At 39.2% G+C, this 18,357-nt stretch overlaps 2 protein-coding genes across 2 annotated transcripts; both read right to left on the bottom strand.

Annotated features, from left to right (window-relative positions):
- Nucleotides 1-5,580: 5,580 nt before the first annotated feature.
- Nucleotides 5,581-9,928, bottom strand: LOC131774057 (uncharacterized). The gene is made up of 6 exons (XM_059090067.2): nucleotides 9,832-9,928; nucleotides 8,148-8,396; nucleotides 7,830-7,982; nucleotides 6,735-6,962; nucleotides 5,994-6,143; nucleotides 5,581-5,639 (listed from the first exon to the last, which is right to left on the bottom strand). Exons 1-6 carry the CDS (start codon nucleotides 9,926-9,928, stop codon nucleotides 5,581-5,583), a joined length of 936 nt encoding a protein of 311 aa, XP_058946050.2.
- Nucleotides 9,929-10,726: 798 nt separating this feature from the next.
- Nucleotides 10,727-15,505, bottom strand: LOC131774063 (uncharacterized). The gene is made up of 7 exons (XM_059090073.2): nucleotides 15,404-15,505; nucleotides 14,859-14,919; nucleotides 14,113-14,361; nucleotides 13,191-13,343; nucleotides 12,053-12,280; nucleotides 11,313-11,462; nucleotides 10,727-10,902 (listed from the first exon to the last, which is right to left on the bottom strand). Exons 2-7 carry the CDS (start codon nucleotides 14,917-14,919, stop codon nucleotides 10,847-10,849), a joined length of 897 nt encoding a protein of 298 aa, XP_058946056.2. The 5' UTR covers nucleotides 15,404-15,505; the 3' UTR covers nucleotides 10,727-10,846.
- Between the last annotated feature and the right edge of the window lie 2,852 nt (nucleotides 15,506-18,357).

The raw sequence follows: 18,357 nt of genomic DNA, 5'->3' as shown, positions 1-18,357 counted from the left end.
ATTCACCTCTTTTAATTCAGTATACGTTATATGATCAGTCTAGAGGTCTATTGGGATAACTGAAGACTTCTCATATCCAACATGACGATCAATAATCATTACGCTTGAGTGAGCTAAAAGTTCAGTCGTAGGCCATAATTTCATCACATCATCCACTTCCCGCCTCATTTGAGTTGTCAACTATAAAGAAAAAAATTTATGTCAAGAACTAAGTATGGCGGGAATAAAGTCACACACTCGCTGTGCAAGGATAATGTTTAGCATTTTTTTATCGATTTTTATGTCATGGGTTTTTATTTATGCAAATTAAATTGATTTTGGACAACTACATACACCTTCTTTAGGTGGTAAACAGCTTTGGCATTGATGAGAACGAAAAAAAATAAAAGTATGTAACTATAAGAAGCTATCGTTTCCCACATGTCTTTCATCTGAATGCTTTTATCTAAACGCTTGTACTGAAAGCCGCTAAACTGAAGATCTACATAACATTAGCCATTACCAATTACATAAACGGCATTGGAGTTATCTGTTCCTGTGCAAAATGGATCATCGTGTTTGCAATCTTTGAAACATTGGTTCTTGCATTCGCCTACGTTGGCCACCATCTGAAGAAGAAAGGTGTCAGATGTGGTATTACCGCTCCAGCATTCCCCTGCATGAAAGAAAATTAAAATCCAGCATAAGAATCAAGCTTTCAATTTTAATCATAAATGATAACCCTAGGTGTTGCTGTGGATTGTTTAACTACGGTCAGATGTGCTAATTCCACAATTCCAGATAGCCTGGAGGCCACCTTGATGGTAATTAGAAGGACATCGGTGCAGTTTCATGAGTTTATGAGGAATTTCGCTTTCCTAAGTACCCAAAGGGAAACTATAGAAACGCCAATACTCAATTCCAACCCCAGTTTCTGATGCCAAAGATCTTCCATCCGTATCCTTTTTGCTTGATTCTTTGTGCACAGCGGCAAACAAAGTCCGGCAAATGCTTATACCAGTTAGGCCAGTCTATGCGTATCCCGCTCCAGGTCTTTTGCGCCTTGGGGTCTCTGTCACTGAGGACGTACTCAGGTAGGAAGGGTTGACTTTGGAATCTCATTCTGTAACAACCGAGTTTCTCGATATGAATGTCACACATGTCTGTTGAAAGAGATCACTGATAAGTAAATTACAAAATATGGGTCGTTAACGGGGTTTTTGTTTGAATTTGGTCGCATTAGCATGCCATTTAGCCCATAGAGGGCTTTGCGGTATACCAGATTTCAAATTTGGCTATTGCTAATGGAAGAATTGTATTTTCAGTTAAGACTATTTCTTTGAAATAGAACATGTGCTAATATTGTAATCAAACTTTCTTGAACCTGACTGAGTTTTGTCGAAACGTGCCGACCCTATGTTATTTTAAATCCAGCGGGAACGGAGGGGAGGGAGGGGGGGAATGGGGGAAGGGTCCCCATACTCGCTAAGGTATGATTTTATTCACTATAGCTACTGCTGACCACATTCACCTTTTGGCCGATTGCCTTTTATTACTCTGTACCAAGTGTTGTTCTGAGTTATTAATTAGGAAAAAGAACAAATTGGTACACGTGCTCTCTTGCATGAAGAAACAGTTTTCCTTTCTAGAGATGAGAAAGAAAATCGTCTGTTTTTATGCGGGCGCGCTTCACCTACACACAAGTTGTGTGTGGTAACTATGAATGGTATCCAGTCACCTCGCCACCAAGCAGACTCGCCACCAGCGAACTCGCCACCAAGGAACGATCTCGCCACCAACGTACTCGCCACCAAGCGAAGTCTTCTCGCCACCAACCACCAATAAAGAGATTAGTCGAGGACAGTAGGATGTTCGGCTGATAAGTCTGTACTCAAACTTTATAAACGTATGTTGTCGAAAGCACGTTCGAAACCGATAAGTTTGTTCGCTTGTCTGTACTCAAACTTTATAAACGTATGTTGTCGAAAGCACGTTCGAAACCGATAAGTTTGTTCGCTTGTCTGTACTCAAACTTTATAAACATATGTTGTCGAAAGCACGTTCGAAACCGATAAGTTTGTTCGCTTGTCTGTACTCAAACTTTATAAACGTATGTTGTCGAAAGCACGTTCGAAACCGATAAGTTTAGTTTTAATACAACTGCTATCGAGTTTCATTTCATCACTTATTTCTTCCCATGAAGTTTCATTTTCTTTCAAGTAAGTTTTTATTCCTCGCATCGAGTTTTGCAATTTCTCCTCGCTTACGTGCAAAAGACAAACACGATACGTTTCGATGTCAATGAGTTAGGAACGGAACACATCTAACACGTCGCTGAAGGTCATAATTTAAATACAGACAAGCGCACAAACGTATCGGCTGATTTGAATTGTGCTCGTTCGAACATCCTACTCTCCTCGACTACTTTATTATAGTTTATCTCTTTATTGGTGGTTGGTGGCGAGAAGACTTCGCTTGGTGGCGAGTACGTTGGTGGCGAGATCGTTCCTTGGTGGCGAGTTCGCTGGTGGCGAGTCTGCTTGGTGGCGAGGTGACCGGTAACCCTATGAATAAAACAACAGTAGAGAATGACCACAAGATACGGGGTTGTTCTCACCAACAATATGGTAGACCATCATTCTGTGGCGAATTCCACTGCAGTACCTTGTGTTGCTACAAGGTTGAAACTGACCATCCACGCAGTCGCTTGGCTCTGCTAGTTCCCTGGAGATCCATCCTTTCTGTCTCAGGACTGACAGTTTATCCGCCCAACACTCACCTTTAATAGTAATATATACTATCTTTGTGTATCAATGCAATGAACTTGATCCATGACACTAATTGAACTCTATTAGTTTTCATACTAATTAAGGTGACTTCCTAATATCATAATCATAATCTCTAAGTGTGTGAAATTTGCATATACGGGTGTAAAGCTTTCGTATAGAATGCAGCACAAATGCTGTTGATGCGAAGGTATGGAAGCAAAGAATTCCTTACCATAAAATTGGATACCGAAAACGTCGAATCCAAGAAGTTTGGCTTCATTCGCGCAGCGGCAGATGAATTCTGGTAAGTAGTTTTGCCAATTTGTCCACTCGATTGATTTTCCTCGATAGTTGCTTAATGTTGGGTCTCTCTCGTTTAAGATATAATTTTGAAGCAGGCGTTGATCAGTGCGATCTTTGTAACATCTCGCCGGTTCGAATGTGGTGTCACAGTGACACGAGTCGACATTAGCTAGGAATAAATTGATCATTGATAGGTCAATAAGTTGATTGCAATGCGTTGCATAGTAGCTCAGTTAGTAATAGCGCCCAACTTGGAAGGCCTGGGTTCGAATCCCTTCGAAGGCTGAATTTTTCTTCAGATTTGTTTTGTGCAATTGCTTCCAGCTCACCGGCGAGGTTCATTGCTTTTCTTTATTTTATTCCGCAGGTCCGAAATAAAATTTGTTTCATTACAAACTGTATCATAATTTCTCTTTTCCACAATGCCGGACAACGAGCGATGGAAAGTTTTTCTTACCTCTTACCAACGTGAGGGAAACTGCCAATACCAAGACTAACACGAAATTTTCCATTTTTGTCTCGTAGTGCCAGAAAGTCTCTATGTTAGAAAAGGTAAAACTTTAGTCCAAGGAATATTTGCGTGGAAGTCAAAATGCTCCCATACCATCTTGATATTTATAGGAATCATGAAGCTTAATACACAAGAAAAAAATACTCCGGGTTTTTCATTTCTTTTGGTTCGCCTTTCGTGGAGTACCTCGCTATTTTAGCACTTAGTAAATGTAAAAAATATTACTTTAACGTCACTCCTGGGAGTGAATGAGGTACAGAGACCAAATCCGCATTATTTTCATAAGATCAAACATGGACATGGATTGTAAAAGAAACGTTCTTTTACGTAAGGAAATAATTCTATCTGTTTAGGAAAGACGTTGGCTATTCATTATCGTGATCTAGGGAAGAGTTTCATCCATTTCCTCTGTCCATCAAAACAAAAACAAAAAAATTTTGAAATGCACCGATGCCTCAAATAGATTTGACGTACGCATACTTTTCCGTGATCACTCTGGACTGCTAACGTTTCCGTGATCTATCTCAGTCTGAAAGAATATAATTCGTTTACAATTGTATATGGGAAAATTTCAGAATAAGTGCAGAGATTGTAAATGTAATTAAAATGTAAATTATAATACAACAGAAAGCAGAGAGTCAATTTCTACTCACCGAGCAAGGTCTCAAAGACACTGTTGGTAAAGAACCCAGCCGCTTTGGGAAATTCGCTAGTAGCTGTTCAAGTTTGATCTCTGTTTGTACTCTATAGTGACAACTTTATTCTTTAGTATGGCTTGACTTGTCAATTACATTTATTTCTAACAGTTTTGAAAGGAACACTAAGGGCTGAATAGATTCAAGCACAGCTAGAGCAATATGTTTCTTTGTAGAATTTCCCATGTCTGATTGTTTCTGACCTCACTGATAAATGCAAAATTTAATCAAGGGAACACTCGTGCAAGTTGAGCAATAAGAAAAACTCAGTTAATTTGATTAACATATGTTTGTCAGATGGAATTGATGAAAATAAATTCAAAATAGATATACAGTATCAGCTATGAACTTAGAGGACATGCATATAGGAAACAATTTCAGGAAATTTTTATCCTCGACCCCACGTCGTCGCGAATAAAATAGATTTATAAATATCAAGAAATAACTCATCAATATTTTGTCAGGAAAAAAAGAGCACACGTGCGGAAACGAGAACCTCTTTGTTTTGTGAGTGATTGACCTTGTTAAATCATTGTCCATTAACCCTGTAACCCCTAAGAGTGACTAGTATCTAATTTCTCCTTACAATATCATCCCTGAATCACACATTAATGTTATGAGAATAAAGGAAATGATCAACTAAAGAAACTCTTGATTGTTAAACAAATTCTCCTTGTCAGCACCTCAGGAAATGTCCAGAGAACAGTATGGAGAATATGAATGCTGATGTTAGGGAGGGAAGGGTTAAATTGTTCACCTCTCTTCTAATCACATCAATCATTTATTTAATCAGAAATGTGTTCCTGTGCATGTGCAAAACTCTTAGAGTCTCATGGGACGTATATTACGTCGTTTGCATTCCTAGTAGCAAAACCTTTCTCATGTTAAGATGCGTTGAGCGCGTTTATTTGTCTCTTTTTTTTTATCTATACAAGTAAATGAAGTAGAATGAAACCTTGTTTTACTTTCCAAGCCGTTGTTGTCATCCCTTGCAGTCAAAGGGGCTTCCAATTCGTTTAGTTTTCCAACCTAAAAGCAAAACGTGACTACCCTTGGAGCAGAGACTTCTAAACGTAAGTCGGATTAATTCTGGGTAACAAGTTGTGCCGGTTTTGACAAAAAATTTCGTACGGATTGTTTTATGTTGGTATATATATATATATATATATATATATTTAACACAAGCAAATTAGAAACCACCAATGAATATTTGTTTTTTGGATTTTATTTTTTGTCATCTAGTTTCTTTTTCACTGAATTAAATATGTTTTCGTTGTCGTTCAATCCCTCTTAGTTTGTTGGGTTCCTTGATTCCTGCGAATAACTACCCCAGAATGTTGACCTTGTCCGGCATAGCGCTTCCTTCATCGATACGTTGTTCCGCTACGGGACAAACAATACAGTATCAAAGTTTATGAATGATAAGAGAAGATGCACAGCTTTAGTATGCAAAGTGTCTTTAGTTAAAAGATACATTTTTTTTTTGGTCCGAGACGATAAGTTGAGACATTTTAGATACCCTCTACCCATAAATAATGTTGATTTGACCCTTAAGTAGGGTTTTAGTTCAAAATGTCCGATCAACATACCTGTCCCTCTCAAACAAGAGTTTTTTCCCTTTTCATATCAATACGTGAAAGTTTTTATGCAGGCCGCAAAGACGAAAAGAAAATCCGAGTTTTGAAGCAAAAACGAATTCTCACAGTTAGGTTACTCGTCAACTCATGTTTTACTTACTGATAGCATATACAGCATTGGTAAAGTTCTTTCCTGCACAAAATCTGGTCGAGCAGGCGCAGTCATTAAAGCACTGGTCTTCGCATCTACCAGGCTGAGCATGCCCTTCAATATAGAACACTGAGTCATCAGGGCCGCTCCAGCATTCACCTGAGTTAAGGACACAAAATATATGAAAGAAGAGACTCATGAGCAGTTATTTAAATGAAAAAAGGCAGAACTTTATTTATTTTGCTCATCACTGCATTCATGAAAGTGTGTGGAACGAACTCTCTTTTTCGTTAGTTCTGCAGCCTCCCCTCAGTTGACGTGAGCACTCTTAAGATGACATACTGCCTATTAAAGTTAAGTAAATGCACGAAGAGTGATCAAGAATCGTGAGTGCATTCGAATAAGTACAAGCTGATGATATTATGACTGTTGCAATGTGTGATTTTTGAAGATTAGCATTTAGGGGAATTGTATTTGCTTAATACAGAAGCTGCGCTTTTCTTTCTTCTGTTTTAATGAAACATAAGCTGTGGAAATTGGTGTTCCTTAAACTACTGTATGAAGGCCACATGCTCAAAATAAGGTACCTACGCAATTTGTAAAGTTGTTGGACTAACTCAGCAAGATTTTTCTTGTGGCTAAGTTTATAATGGGATCATTCAGTTGATTTATAAGAGAACAACAGGACCTCAATTCTCTGCGTCCGGCGACCCTCTACAAGTGAGGAAACATATTGAATAAATATCTCACCCCAAAACTGAATTCCAAACAATTTCCAGCCTTTTTCCTTCGTTTTCTTTGCGCAGCGGCAAACAAGATCAGGGAGATACTCGTACCAGTTTTTCCAGTCAATCAGGTGACCGCTGAAGTTGGGCAAGTTCTCATCTCTGTCATTTAACAGGTATGATGGCAGGAGGCGTGGAGCTTCTTTGTTATCATGAAAGCAGCCGATTCGCTCAAAACGAACACTGCATAAATCTAAATCAATCCGTTTCACAATGTGTGTTAATAGGCTTATACAAAACTACAGAATAACACCAGAAAAACTTCACGCCGTACAAATGAAGCCACCTCACTTTTCTGAGCTTTTAATGGTTCACTTCATTGAAACATTATATTATTTTACAAAACTACCTTATCTACTGAGTTGTGACGCCATGCTGACAAATTGCAATTCTCCCACTCAAAGGCATCACACTGAAATCCTTGAATTCTTTTCCTTTCCATTCCATACTACTCCAATTTACTCCTCTCTACACAAATTCACAAATATTACTATCAGGAATCAGTTCCTTTACGCTAGCACCTTTGATGCCACAGAAATTCGCTACCCTACGCCTGCAACTACCCCATTTACTTCGATGCAATGAAACCCATTTTGACCCATTGTAGTCGACTCAATTTTACTCTATCATTACTAAATCTTCTTCTACAATTCCATCCTCTTTCTCTGTGTTTAGTTCCTTCCATTCCATACTCTGCTGACTCTGTTCCTATTCCCTTATATCCGCTACGTCACACAAACCACACCAGGTATACTTTACTGCATATGGATGCAATGTTTTGTACTTGTCCCCACACCCATTTCATTTTCTCCCATTCCATTTTTTCTTCATTTCTTTCCACTCCTTTCACTGTTCTTCACTAATCACTGCTCGCCCTCATTCACTTGTATCCGAGTCAACTACTGGAAACTTTCAGATGTGTTGCATTCACTTTACATCTTTGGCTTAATTCCATTGAACTTAAACCTTCACTACCTACCGTTACTATTACCACTATTCCTACTCTTAGTACTCTCACAATATTCTACTGTACCCAATATGATTTATGATTGATGCCTACCGACAATCTTGTACACCATGTTACGCCATTCCTTCCCTACACAAAACTTTCTCCCATTGCAGTCGTTCATGTCCGTCCCAACGCAATCTTTGCACTGTCCCGGGCCATACCTGTTATATTGATCCGACGAGCTGCTTCCAGCGTAACATTCACCTATAGGTAGGTCATGTAACATTACCTAATAAGATATCAATACCGAGGGATACTATCTATACAAATTCAAGGCATGCTAAGAGCCAGTATGTAAATCATATCAGAGCTCATCCTGGTCTCAGTAGCATGGTGAAGCCGCTTCGACTAACTACCCCTAATACTTACCAAAGTGCTGCATTCCAAACAGGTCATAACCCAGATCTTTTGCTTTCTTGGCACAGCGGCAGATGAACCCTGGTAGATAGTTTTCCCAGTCATTCCAGTCGATCTTTTGCCCGCCATAATTGGCTATGGAGTCGTCGCGCTCATTATAGATATAATGAGGAAGAGCACGTGCGTGGCTTTTGTCTTTGAAGCATCCCAATGGTTTAAAAGACACTTGACAGTCTTTTGGATCCTGGCAAAGATTAGACGCTGCACATTGCCGCGTCACGAGTAAAAGATGGGGTGAAGCACATTTTTAAGATTAAAGAATGCTGAAAGTAATACTAGAATGCGTTGGTTTTATTTACCTTAGCTACCTAATTAGTGTAGGAAGCCTGCACCACTCCCTCAATCAATCAAATACCGGTCGAGGCGGCGATACCAAAGTGAAACTATTGCGGAATTCTTTCGGCAGTTAATTGAGAATTGCCCGATAATGCCACCTCTGGAGTGGCGTAGAACCCACTTCCCGAGATATTGGTGAGAGGCGAGCGTTCTCAATACCATAACCTTCCCTCCTTCCTGCTTACCCCACCCCCCCCCCTCCCTCCCCTCTTTGTAAAGGAAGCAGAGGAATGGAATCAATGATAGCCACTAACAGGCTCGAAAGAGTCTTGCGTCCGCTTAGTTGACTGTAAAGCAAAGGAAAATCATTTATATTAATTAGTTCATGATATGTCTCTGAAATACGTTCTCGCATTATATTTTCTCTTTGCTTAAGTTCCCGACATTATTTTTCGACTAGAAATGCACTTTGAAAATCCTGTAACAATTTTGTTTCCCCAAAGAAGTTTTCCATTTTTCGCAAGACTGGTTTCAAAGGGGGGCAAGTTTTTCTTACCTTTTATCAGCGTTAGAGAAATCGCCAGTATGAAGACTAACGCAGAATTTACCATTTTCCTCTCGTAACACTAGAAAAAAGTCAAAGATTGTAGCCGAATGAATGCATATATTCGTAGAACATGTACCAACCGCTTTACAACAAACTGACTCTAAAACAATTTAATTGTGTGCTATATACTTTTTCCTTGTGTCATTTCTCTAATAAAATCTGACAACTGAGAAGCAAGAGGAAAGCTTCAGATCCTTACCTTGAGCCTTCTCACTCCGCAGAAATCTCTGTCTGTTTGTACCCTAGAGAATATTGATACTTATGACAGTTTTGGAGGGAACACCTAGGGTATAATGAATTTAAACACAGCAGGAGCAATATGTTTTTTTGGTAAACTTTCCCATGTTTTATTGTTTCTGACCTCACTGGTAAATGTAAAATTTAATCAAGTGAATATTCGTGTAAGTGGAGCAATAAGGAAAACTTGGTTAATTAGCAAATGTTTGTCAGATGGCATTGATGAAAATGAATTTAATCTTAAGTTGCAGTATCAATTATAACTTAACATTTAAAAGACAGGTGGAACAAATTATTTTATTTTCGAAAAAAAAAGAAAAAAAAGCCAAGGAATCTTTGTTTGGCGAATCATTGACTAGCATCAAACTTATCCAACACTTTCCCAATCAAACCAGTCAATCATTTATTTAAATGAGCTCGTTCGCCCTTGTTTAACCCTAAAATTTTATGTGAAATAAAATCGCGCCGCTTGCATAAACTGTACTCGTCTTAGCTTCAAATCAACAGAAATTATACTTTTTTCTGTTAAGTGAGTCGGATTTAATCGTTTCTTGCCTTTCTTTCCTTTCTTCCAACATTTGTTTGCACCTTTGATAGCATTCTCTGTCGTCATTATGGTAAATGAACTAATCATGAAATATTTATGAATAAATAGAGTAAGTTTCCGAAGAAACTAGTGTTGCGTGTGTGAGACTGTTACAAGATAATTTTGTTTATCATCCGAATTTATAATGTGACGTTTCGAGCGTTAGCCTTTCGTCATCACGATGGGCGAACAAACGACTAACGCTCGAAACTACAGCTTAAGAAACTCTTTAAGGTGGTCGATTCACATCATCGACTCAGTTGATAATTGTGGAAACCAAATTATCTGATCATGAAACCTCTGACTGCTTTCTACTTCTATTCCTCGAGCCATTGTTGTTAGCTTTTCATGCTTAGAAGCAGACCTTATCGAGATCGAGGTAAACTGCTGGTAGTAAATCCTTTACATGGTGAAGCTTGCTAAATGTCTGGTATTCAATCACGATTCGTGTATCTTATGATTTGTCTCACACTTTTTATCCATACTAGTGAATGAAGTAGAATAATATTCTTTTGAAGGAAGTGATCATAAAAGGTTAGAAAAGACACAATAGAAATTTCTGGTGCCTTCTAGTTTTATTATCAAGCCATTGTTACTGGATATTATCTGGATGTCACCCCTTTCTCAGTCGTTCTGTTTTCCTACCTAAAAAACAGTAAGTAACTACACTTGAAGCAGAGTCGCCTTCGGTAATACGGGACTGAAATATTGGTTTAATTATATGAATCAACTTGTGCTGGTTTTACAGAACATTTCGCCGAGATTGCTTCATATTGGCATACATAACACAAGTAGAACGCAGACTACCAGTTAATTTTTCTTAGATTTTATTTTCCACTGAGTATTCTTATTTATCCTACGTTTCGTGTTCACTGAGTTTCATTTAATCTACAATTCTTGTTCAATCCTTCTGAGTTGGTTGGGTTCTTTGGTCTCTGCGATAAGCTACCCCCAAACGTAGCCACCCAAAGCCATAGCGCTTCCTTCATCAATGTGTTCCGCTATGAGACAAACGATAAATTTCCAAAGTATATGAATGATAAGACAGGATGCCATGCATTAGTACGAGAGTTTCCCCCAGCCCAGATCATTACCAAGCAAATGTTAAGCAGTAAGCCACGAGACGAAAACAACAACGAAAACTATCAACTACATAATGTTGTTTTAACATAGTATCAAATGTACAGTGGTAAAATTCTCGGGAATCATTGATAAGTTTTATGATGCAGTGCAACAGAAACAATCCTGACTCCCGATATATAAGAGTAACAAAAGAAGTGCTATACACTTTTGAATTGGTAATTGAGTAATTGAGGTTATGAAGTGAGGAAACAAGGTTTTTAACCAAGCAGGTCAAAAGTGATCGGACTCCCTGAGTGGCATCAGAAACTGTCAGCCTTGTTATACTCACTGATGGCATATACAGCATTGGTAAATGTCTTTCCTGCACAAAATCTTTTCGAGCAGGCGCAGTCATTAGAGCACTGGTCTGCACATCCACTAGGTTGAGCATGCCCTTCAACATAGAACGCTGAATCATCAGGACCACCCCAGCATTCACCTGGGTATAGGTAATAAAATAACAAAACTGATCAAAGCATCACTGACCAAGAACAGTTGTCAATCGAATTCATAGGAAGGGGGCGCTTCACGTATTTGCACAATTCTTCATTAAGACCACAGCATTTTCACAGTTTCGTGATGGAATACACCACAAAATTATTTTTCTGGCTTTAAAGCCTTCTTTCGATCTACGTGAACACCTTCAGTGATATCATGATATGGCAAATTTAATTCGAATGAACTGCTTAAAGATTGATTATGAATTGTTGGCGCGAACGAATAAGTAAACTGTGGTTGTCATGATTTCAAATTTGTAATCTGTGATTGCTAAGAAATAGCATCATGAGGAAGTGAACTTGTGTCTTTTAGGTGCTGCAGTCGTCTATCTTCGTTTCCCAAGAAAATCATGCGCTTTCCGAAGTATTGTTCTTCGTTTTTATGAAGGACGCAAGCGCAAATGAAGGTACTAAGATAACATTTAAATTTGTTGCATTGCTTTGCCAGTATTTTCTTTGTAGCTGAGTGACACAAGGGCCTTAGTCCCAATGCCCACGACAACTGGATAAACAGGTTGAATAATTATCTCACCCCAAAACTGAATTCCAAACAGTTTCCAGCCTTTTTCCTTCGCCTTCTCTGCGCAGCGGCAAGCAAGATCAGGAAGATACTCGTACCAGTTTTCCCAGTCAATCAGCTGACCGCTGAAGTTGGGCAAATTCTCATCTCTGTCATTTAACAAGTATGATGGCAGGAGGCGTGGAGCTTCTTTGTTATCATGAAAGCAGCCGATTCGCTCAAAGCGGACACTGCATAAATCTGAATAAATGGTTTAACAATTGGTTTGTTAAGTACCTGTGCAACAATGTACAAGAGTACCTAAAACTATACACCTTTGAAATGAAAGCGGCGTCGCCAGAATCTCACGCCATTTTGAGCGTAAAGCGGATTCACCGCTCAAAAAACTGAATCCATTATATCCGAAATAAAATCTACCTCGTTCGCTGCGCTGTATTGCAATGCCACATGTTGCAATTTCCCATACTGGGCTGCATCACACTTAGACCCAAGTCATCAATTTTCCCAGAATCTACTTTCCTCGTTTACTGCTCTGCATTGCAATGCCTCAAGTTGGAGTCCTTCTCATTGTAAAGCACCTCACAGAAAAAAATCCTTGGATTCCTTTCCCTTCTGTTCCGTTCTACCCCTCTTTACTCTACTCAACACGAACTCTCCACTCTTACCATACCCACTGCACTGTACAAAAGAGCAATACTCTGCGACTGATTGATTCCTTTTCACTTTTCGCTCTGAACGCAACAACTCATTCCCCTTTACTCGCACTTACCCAATTCACTTCGATGCAATCTAACCCACTGCAGTCGATTCAATTCCACTCTAACAGTCTAATACACCTAAATTTATTCAATGCCTTATTCTTCCTCTGTATTGATTTACGCGCACGTGACACTACTGACTGTCAAATCTACTCCATTTTAGAAACTACACTCAGAGTGCTCTATGGCGTATGAATGGACTTATTTGCACTGGTCCCCAATCCCCATTCCAGTACATCCCAATCCGGCATTCCACTCCTCTAACTATTCTCCACCAATCAGCGCTCAGTCAACTTCATTAAACTGTATCCGGGACAACTAAACTTTCAGACGTGCTTCGTCTCTTAATAGTCTCACACTATTCTACTGTACCCTGTATGATTGATGCCTACCGACAATCTTGTACACCATGTTACGCCATTCCTTCCCTGCACAAAACTTTCTCCCATTGCAGTCGTTCATGTCCGTCCCAACGCAATCTTTGCACCGTCCTGGGCCATAACTGTCATATTTATCCGACGAGCTGCTTCCAGCGTAACATTCACCTATTAGCAGAGAATGTACCATACCTCAATTAGATATTGATATCGAGTCGGGGCCCATCAACCTACCCAGCTGAATAAACTGATGCAATGACTCTTTTATGATTTCTGCCAGGGAATCGTGCACTCACATCGTTATAGTTCCAAGTACTAGCTACAGATTTAGTCTGCTGTCGATCGTTGCCTTGATCGCTGATGCATAGTTATCCTCATGCAATAGTACCTGGCTTTTTTTATGTCTAATACGGCGTAATCATTTTGAGCTTCGGGACCAGGCAACTTTTATCGCTTGGGGGAGGGGGTTGGGAGAATTTTGGTTGTGTCACGATAAAATTCTGCAATATACATATACCCCTCCTCCCCCCCTCATTGACAGTTAATTCTCTTCCGTTCCCCCTTAGAACCAATTGACCACCCCCCCCCCCCCCAAAAAAAAAAAATGACTGCTCCCTCAGGTGATCACGTTGGTGCCGCTTTGGACAACGTCGCGCGTGTCCACATATGCTTCCTGTTTCCGGCTGACCGCTTGAAAACTTTTCTTAAGCTTAAAAGGTTCGAGTGTGTCATGACAAAATGTCACTCTAATCAAGATTATGGCTGAAAAATGCACACACGTTCGGAACAGTTTACGATCCTGCAACTTCTTCACCCTTCAATCAAATATCAAAGATTGGTTTCGACATCACCTCTGTCCAGTTTTCTTTGCTATTCCAATTTGTTGGTAACTTCAAACGGGTTACTCGAGATGGATGTCTATATGAATAACACTTACCAAAGAACTGCACTCCAAACAAGTCATAACCCAGATCTTTTGCTTTCTTGGCACAGCGGCAGACGAACCCTGGCAGATAGTTTTCCCAGTCATTCCAGTCGATCATTTGCCCGCCATAATTGGCTATGGAGTCGTCGCGTTCATTATAGATGTAATGAGGTAGAGCTCGTTCGTGGCTTTTGTCTTTGAAGCATCCCAGTGGTTTAAAAGAAGCCTGACAGTCTTTTGAGTCCTGGCAAAGATCAGACGCTGCACATTGCCGCGCCCGGAGAAAAAGGTAAAGTGAAATACATAATCATGATTGAAGAAAGCTGTAAGAGCAATTCTCAATTGAGCATTGAAAGTAATGCTGAAGTGCATTGGTTTTGCTTAGTACTTTTGCACGCTAGTCATACACCAGATTGGCGCAGGAAACTCGGGCCACTCTATCAGCTGTTCATATTCAAGGGTAACTGATCGTGAACCAATCGTGACTCGATTATTTGCGTTTTCTCGCTATTCAGGTCGTTTTCGTGTTTTTGCTTTGAGTTCTTAGTGGCTTCTTGTGATATTCCATTTGTTCTGATTGGCCGTCAGGGTAACTTTTGTTTTGGTTTTTAAGACACTTTGTCGAAAAATGCTTCATTAGAAAGTTGTATCCATAACTGTTGCCAACTGGTTAAGTTCAAGAAAGGGACAAATACCAATTGCAAGTTGATTGAGAAGCAAATAGTTATAAACAAGAAAGAAAATTTTCACTTTCTTACCTGAATGACATGCACTCAGGGTAAAGAGAAGCATCACAACAATCAGAGGATGCTGAACCATCTTAATAGCGAAGGAAATGACAAATGTAGGAAACGTTACAATATTCAACCATGAAACAACTTAGTAATTTATCGTGCCAATCTTTTAAAACTACAATTTATTCGGCTTGTTCAACGGAAGAACGACCAAAGAAAACATTTTCTGTGATACTTTGTAACATTTGAGTCTTTCACTTGATTTTATATCTATCAGTTTTAAAAATAAGAATAAGCGTAAAATAAGAGAACTATCAAAGAATGTAAGTTTTAACACTTTTAACTGAATAAGGGAATGTTTAGATTCATTGACTAAACGTTTATTTGCGGGTGTTAGTACCTTGCTGACAACTCTTTCGGATTTTCAATTTTATTCGAGAAAAGGTATGAACAACGAAACCGAAGGACAACGTCTTACAAGGTACAGTCAGCAGACCGTAGCTAAATTCAAGGTACACTTAGTGTTATCCTTGCTATTTTAAGTTAACAAGTTTCTTATGGGTACTTACTTTTTCTTTTTTTCTTTCGAAGTGCTGGTCAACTATGTTTGTGTTCCAAGGTCGATAAGTAGTCAGAATAAGTATCTTTCATGATCAATTCTTTACTTATACTTTCCTGTAGGTAAATATGGCGGTGTTCTTCCCCCGCTTGAAGTTATTTGATTTTAACTGAGATAAGACCATGCTTGATTGTGCCATGAATGTTAGAAGTTGCTACCAATAATATTGCTGATGAAAGTGTAAGCTGAAAATAAAAAGTACTAGATTAAATTAATATGTTCCTTCCGTGGTTATTAGAGTCAACACAGTCTTGCGTGTAAGAGATGTCCATAGATAAGACTAGTCAGTTTGAGGGACGTAGTCAGTGTCATTCGTTTGTCATGCGTAGTAGAGACACCGTGCCTCAATAAACATTACGACTGAAGCTAAGTCGAAACGAGAGTTCGTTGAATTGAACTACGTCTGCGAATCTGGGAATTATTGTTGTCATGTTGCAAGGAAGTATTTTATTAGCGCAGTACTTTTTTCGTCTCGTATGAATTTTTAGCCTTGCTTTGCGTCGGAGACAAATGGAAAATGGACGAGAAAGATGAACACTTTATCACTGAATCATTTAATAACTATCGCAAAAAAATATCTTTATCAGTTAAAATAACGCAGTGAAACCATTCATTTGTGCCCGCTGCTGTCAAAAATCTAATCAATCTTTTAACTTGAAAAATGGGTTACTAAATAAAATAGTAATTAGGAGTATATAACTCAAAAAATTTACAAAAGTAAAATTTGATCATTATAATAACAATAATTTGTTTTTAACACGCACGTTTTCTTTGCGCGGTTCAATCTCAGTTCCGGAGACTTAAAGTCTCATTTTGGCATTGACGTTTATCGACCGACGTTTTTACTTCATTAAAGCTCGAGTTATCAGGGTAAACGTGACTGAAGAGAAAGTAAACTGGCGGAGCTCCACGCTGGCGTCAAGATTTCGACCGAAGAAGTCGCTGGCCAAAATTTGCCATAAAAGTTGACTGTGTTCGAGTGAGCTGATAGTAAATGAGTGGAAAAACGATACGGACAAATCCAAGAGAAATCCGAACTTGTTCGAGTTAAGGGGAAAATGGAAGTTCGAGTTAAGGTTCCTTCCCACCTTCAGAGGCCGAAAAAAACGATTTTTGTTTTATTTGACTACACTGATTTCAAACATTCAACCTAACGTTTCCATAAAAGAAAAATTTTCTAAAATCTTCAAAAGCAACTGAGTTATTTAGAAATAAATATTTTCAAATAAAAGTTAATAAATCAGGAAGGCGTCATAATCTTAGACCCGGGCGAATCCCCTGAGGGAATTTTCGCTGCAACCGCTCATGTTGAGGCTCGATTGTCATGTTATTTCCATATTTTTTTTACATCGCGCAATATACAAACACGTGGAAGCTGTTTGCTTATGGATAAATCGTTGCTCGTGGAAAAATAAAGAGCGGGAGAAAGTCCTTTGTATGAATAAAAAAATGATATAAAGAGAAAAAAAACAGGCCTAAAGAAGAAAGAAAGAGTACCATTCTGTCAAGAAATGAAAACAATTCCTTTGTGAAAGCGACTGGTACTGGCGGAGCTCCACGCTGGCGTCAAGATTTCGACCGAAGAAGTCGCTGGCCAAAATTTGCCATAAATAATGTTAAAAATGAGGTTCTTCTTTTCTTCATGCAAGTACCAGCCTTGATACAAAAACATTGACAATCGCCTTGAGTCGTAATTTCGAAAGCTGTCTGTCGATTCGTTGTCTTGCTCCTCAGCACAATGGGTTACTTTCCCGGGAAATCTTTGATCCATCGTCATTGACGCCAGGAGGTCCCGTTGTCCTGTTGGTTTGCGGTTTCAGGGGGCGAGATTATCTCGAGGCGTGGCGCCAATTGTTTGCGAACCTTTATGAGCTAAAATCTCGATTGATTTTGGGAGGAATACAACCACTTTGAGCAAATTTATAGGATTTATAGATTTGACCGATTTTCTTTAAACTTCGCCAAACATTCCAGGAATAATGACAAACGAAATTATATCGGGAAATTTTGATATTTGAAATATTTGTCCCGCGGTGTCCATTTACGCAACGCGCCTCGCATATCTTTAGCTACTCCAACTTTAGATGCCGATATCTAGACAAGCTATCAGAATATCAAAAAAGCCTGACATCATTTTTTCGATTGATGCCTGGGGAGTAAGACTGTGCAGCCATTTTGCTCGTGCTGCGGCATCCAATACCCAATAAATTCAAAAGAATAACCTTCGGTCGTTTCCCACCTTGCCGGCTCCTGATACTTCGTTAAAGAAAAGTCGCTTTAATTATATTTTTATTGTAAATTACAGTTATTAACCTTTCTTCTGATGTAAGATTTTAGTGAAACTAGTGCGCGTTCGAATTTTTCCCTTAGGGACACCCGCGAAGGTGGGAAGTAACCTTAACCTGGTACGAGTTAGCGGGTTTCTTCTGTACTACACATCTCGATCCTCGCGTGGCCGTCACACAACGTAACTCGCAACACGCGAGAAATTTTGGAAACATTTCGATGTCGATCATGGTCGATGAAGGTGTAGATTTAAGGGGTTGAAAGGGTGGCAATATGAAGTTTAAGTTCAGTTGTGATTCATGAAATCCTGTTTTATTTAAGGACATAAAACAGAGAGCAATAACAAGGGCTGAGTTAACAATCGACCGGATGTAACTCTGAATCAATATTACCTCAGGAAATTTGAATAATATTGGCCAAACGACTGAGATGTTACAAGGATATTACGCGCCGTTGATGTCAGAACAGACGGCGAGGTAGGATCCATCTGCCGAGAGCAATAGTTTGATACTAGAACAACAAGTGTATTTTTGGTTAATTCCCAATGGATTGTGTTTCTGAAGCAAAACACGTGATGAATTTAGCTCGGTCAACAAACAACTTGACGAGACAATCAAA

This window comes from Pocillopora verrucosa, chromosome 8 (assembly GCF_036669915.1).
Source record: "Pocillopora verrucosa isolate sample1 chromosome 8, ASM3666991v2, whole genome shotgun sequence".
NCBI classification, from domain to species: Eukaryota; Metazoa; Cnidaria; class Anthozoa; order Scleractinia; family Pocilloporidae; genus Pocillopora; species Pocillopora verrucosa.
This window is presented reverse-complemented; position numbering and strand designations above follow the sequence as displayed.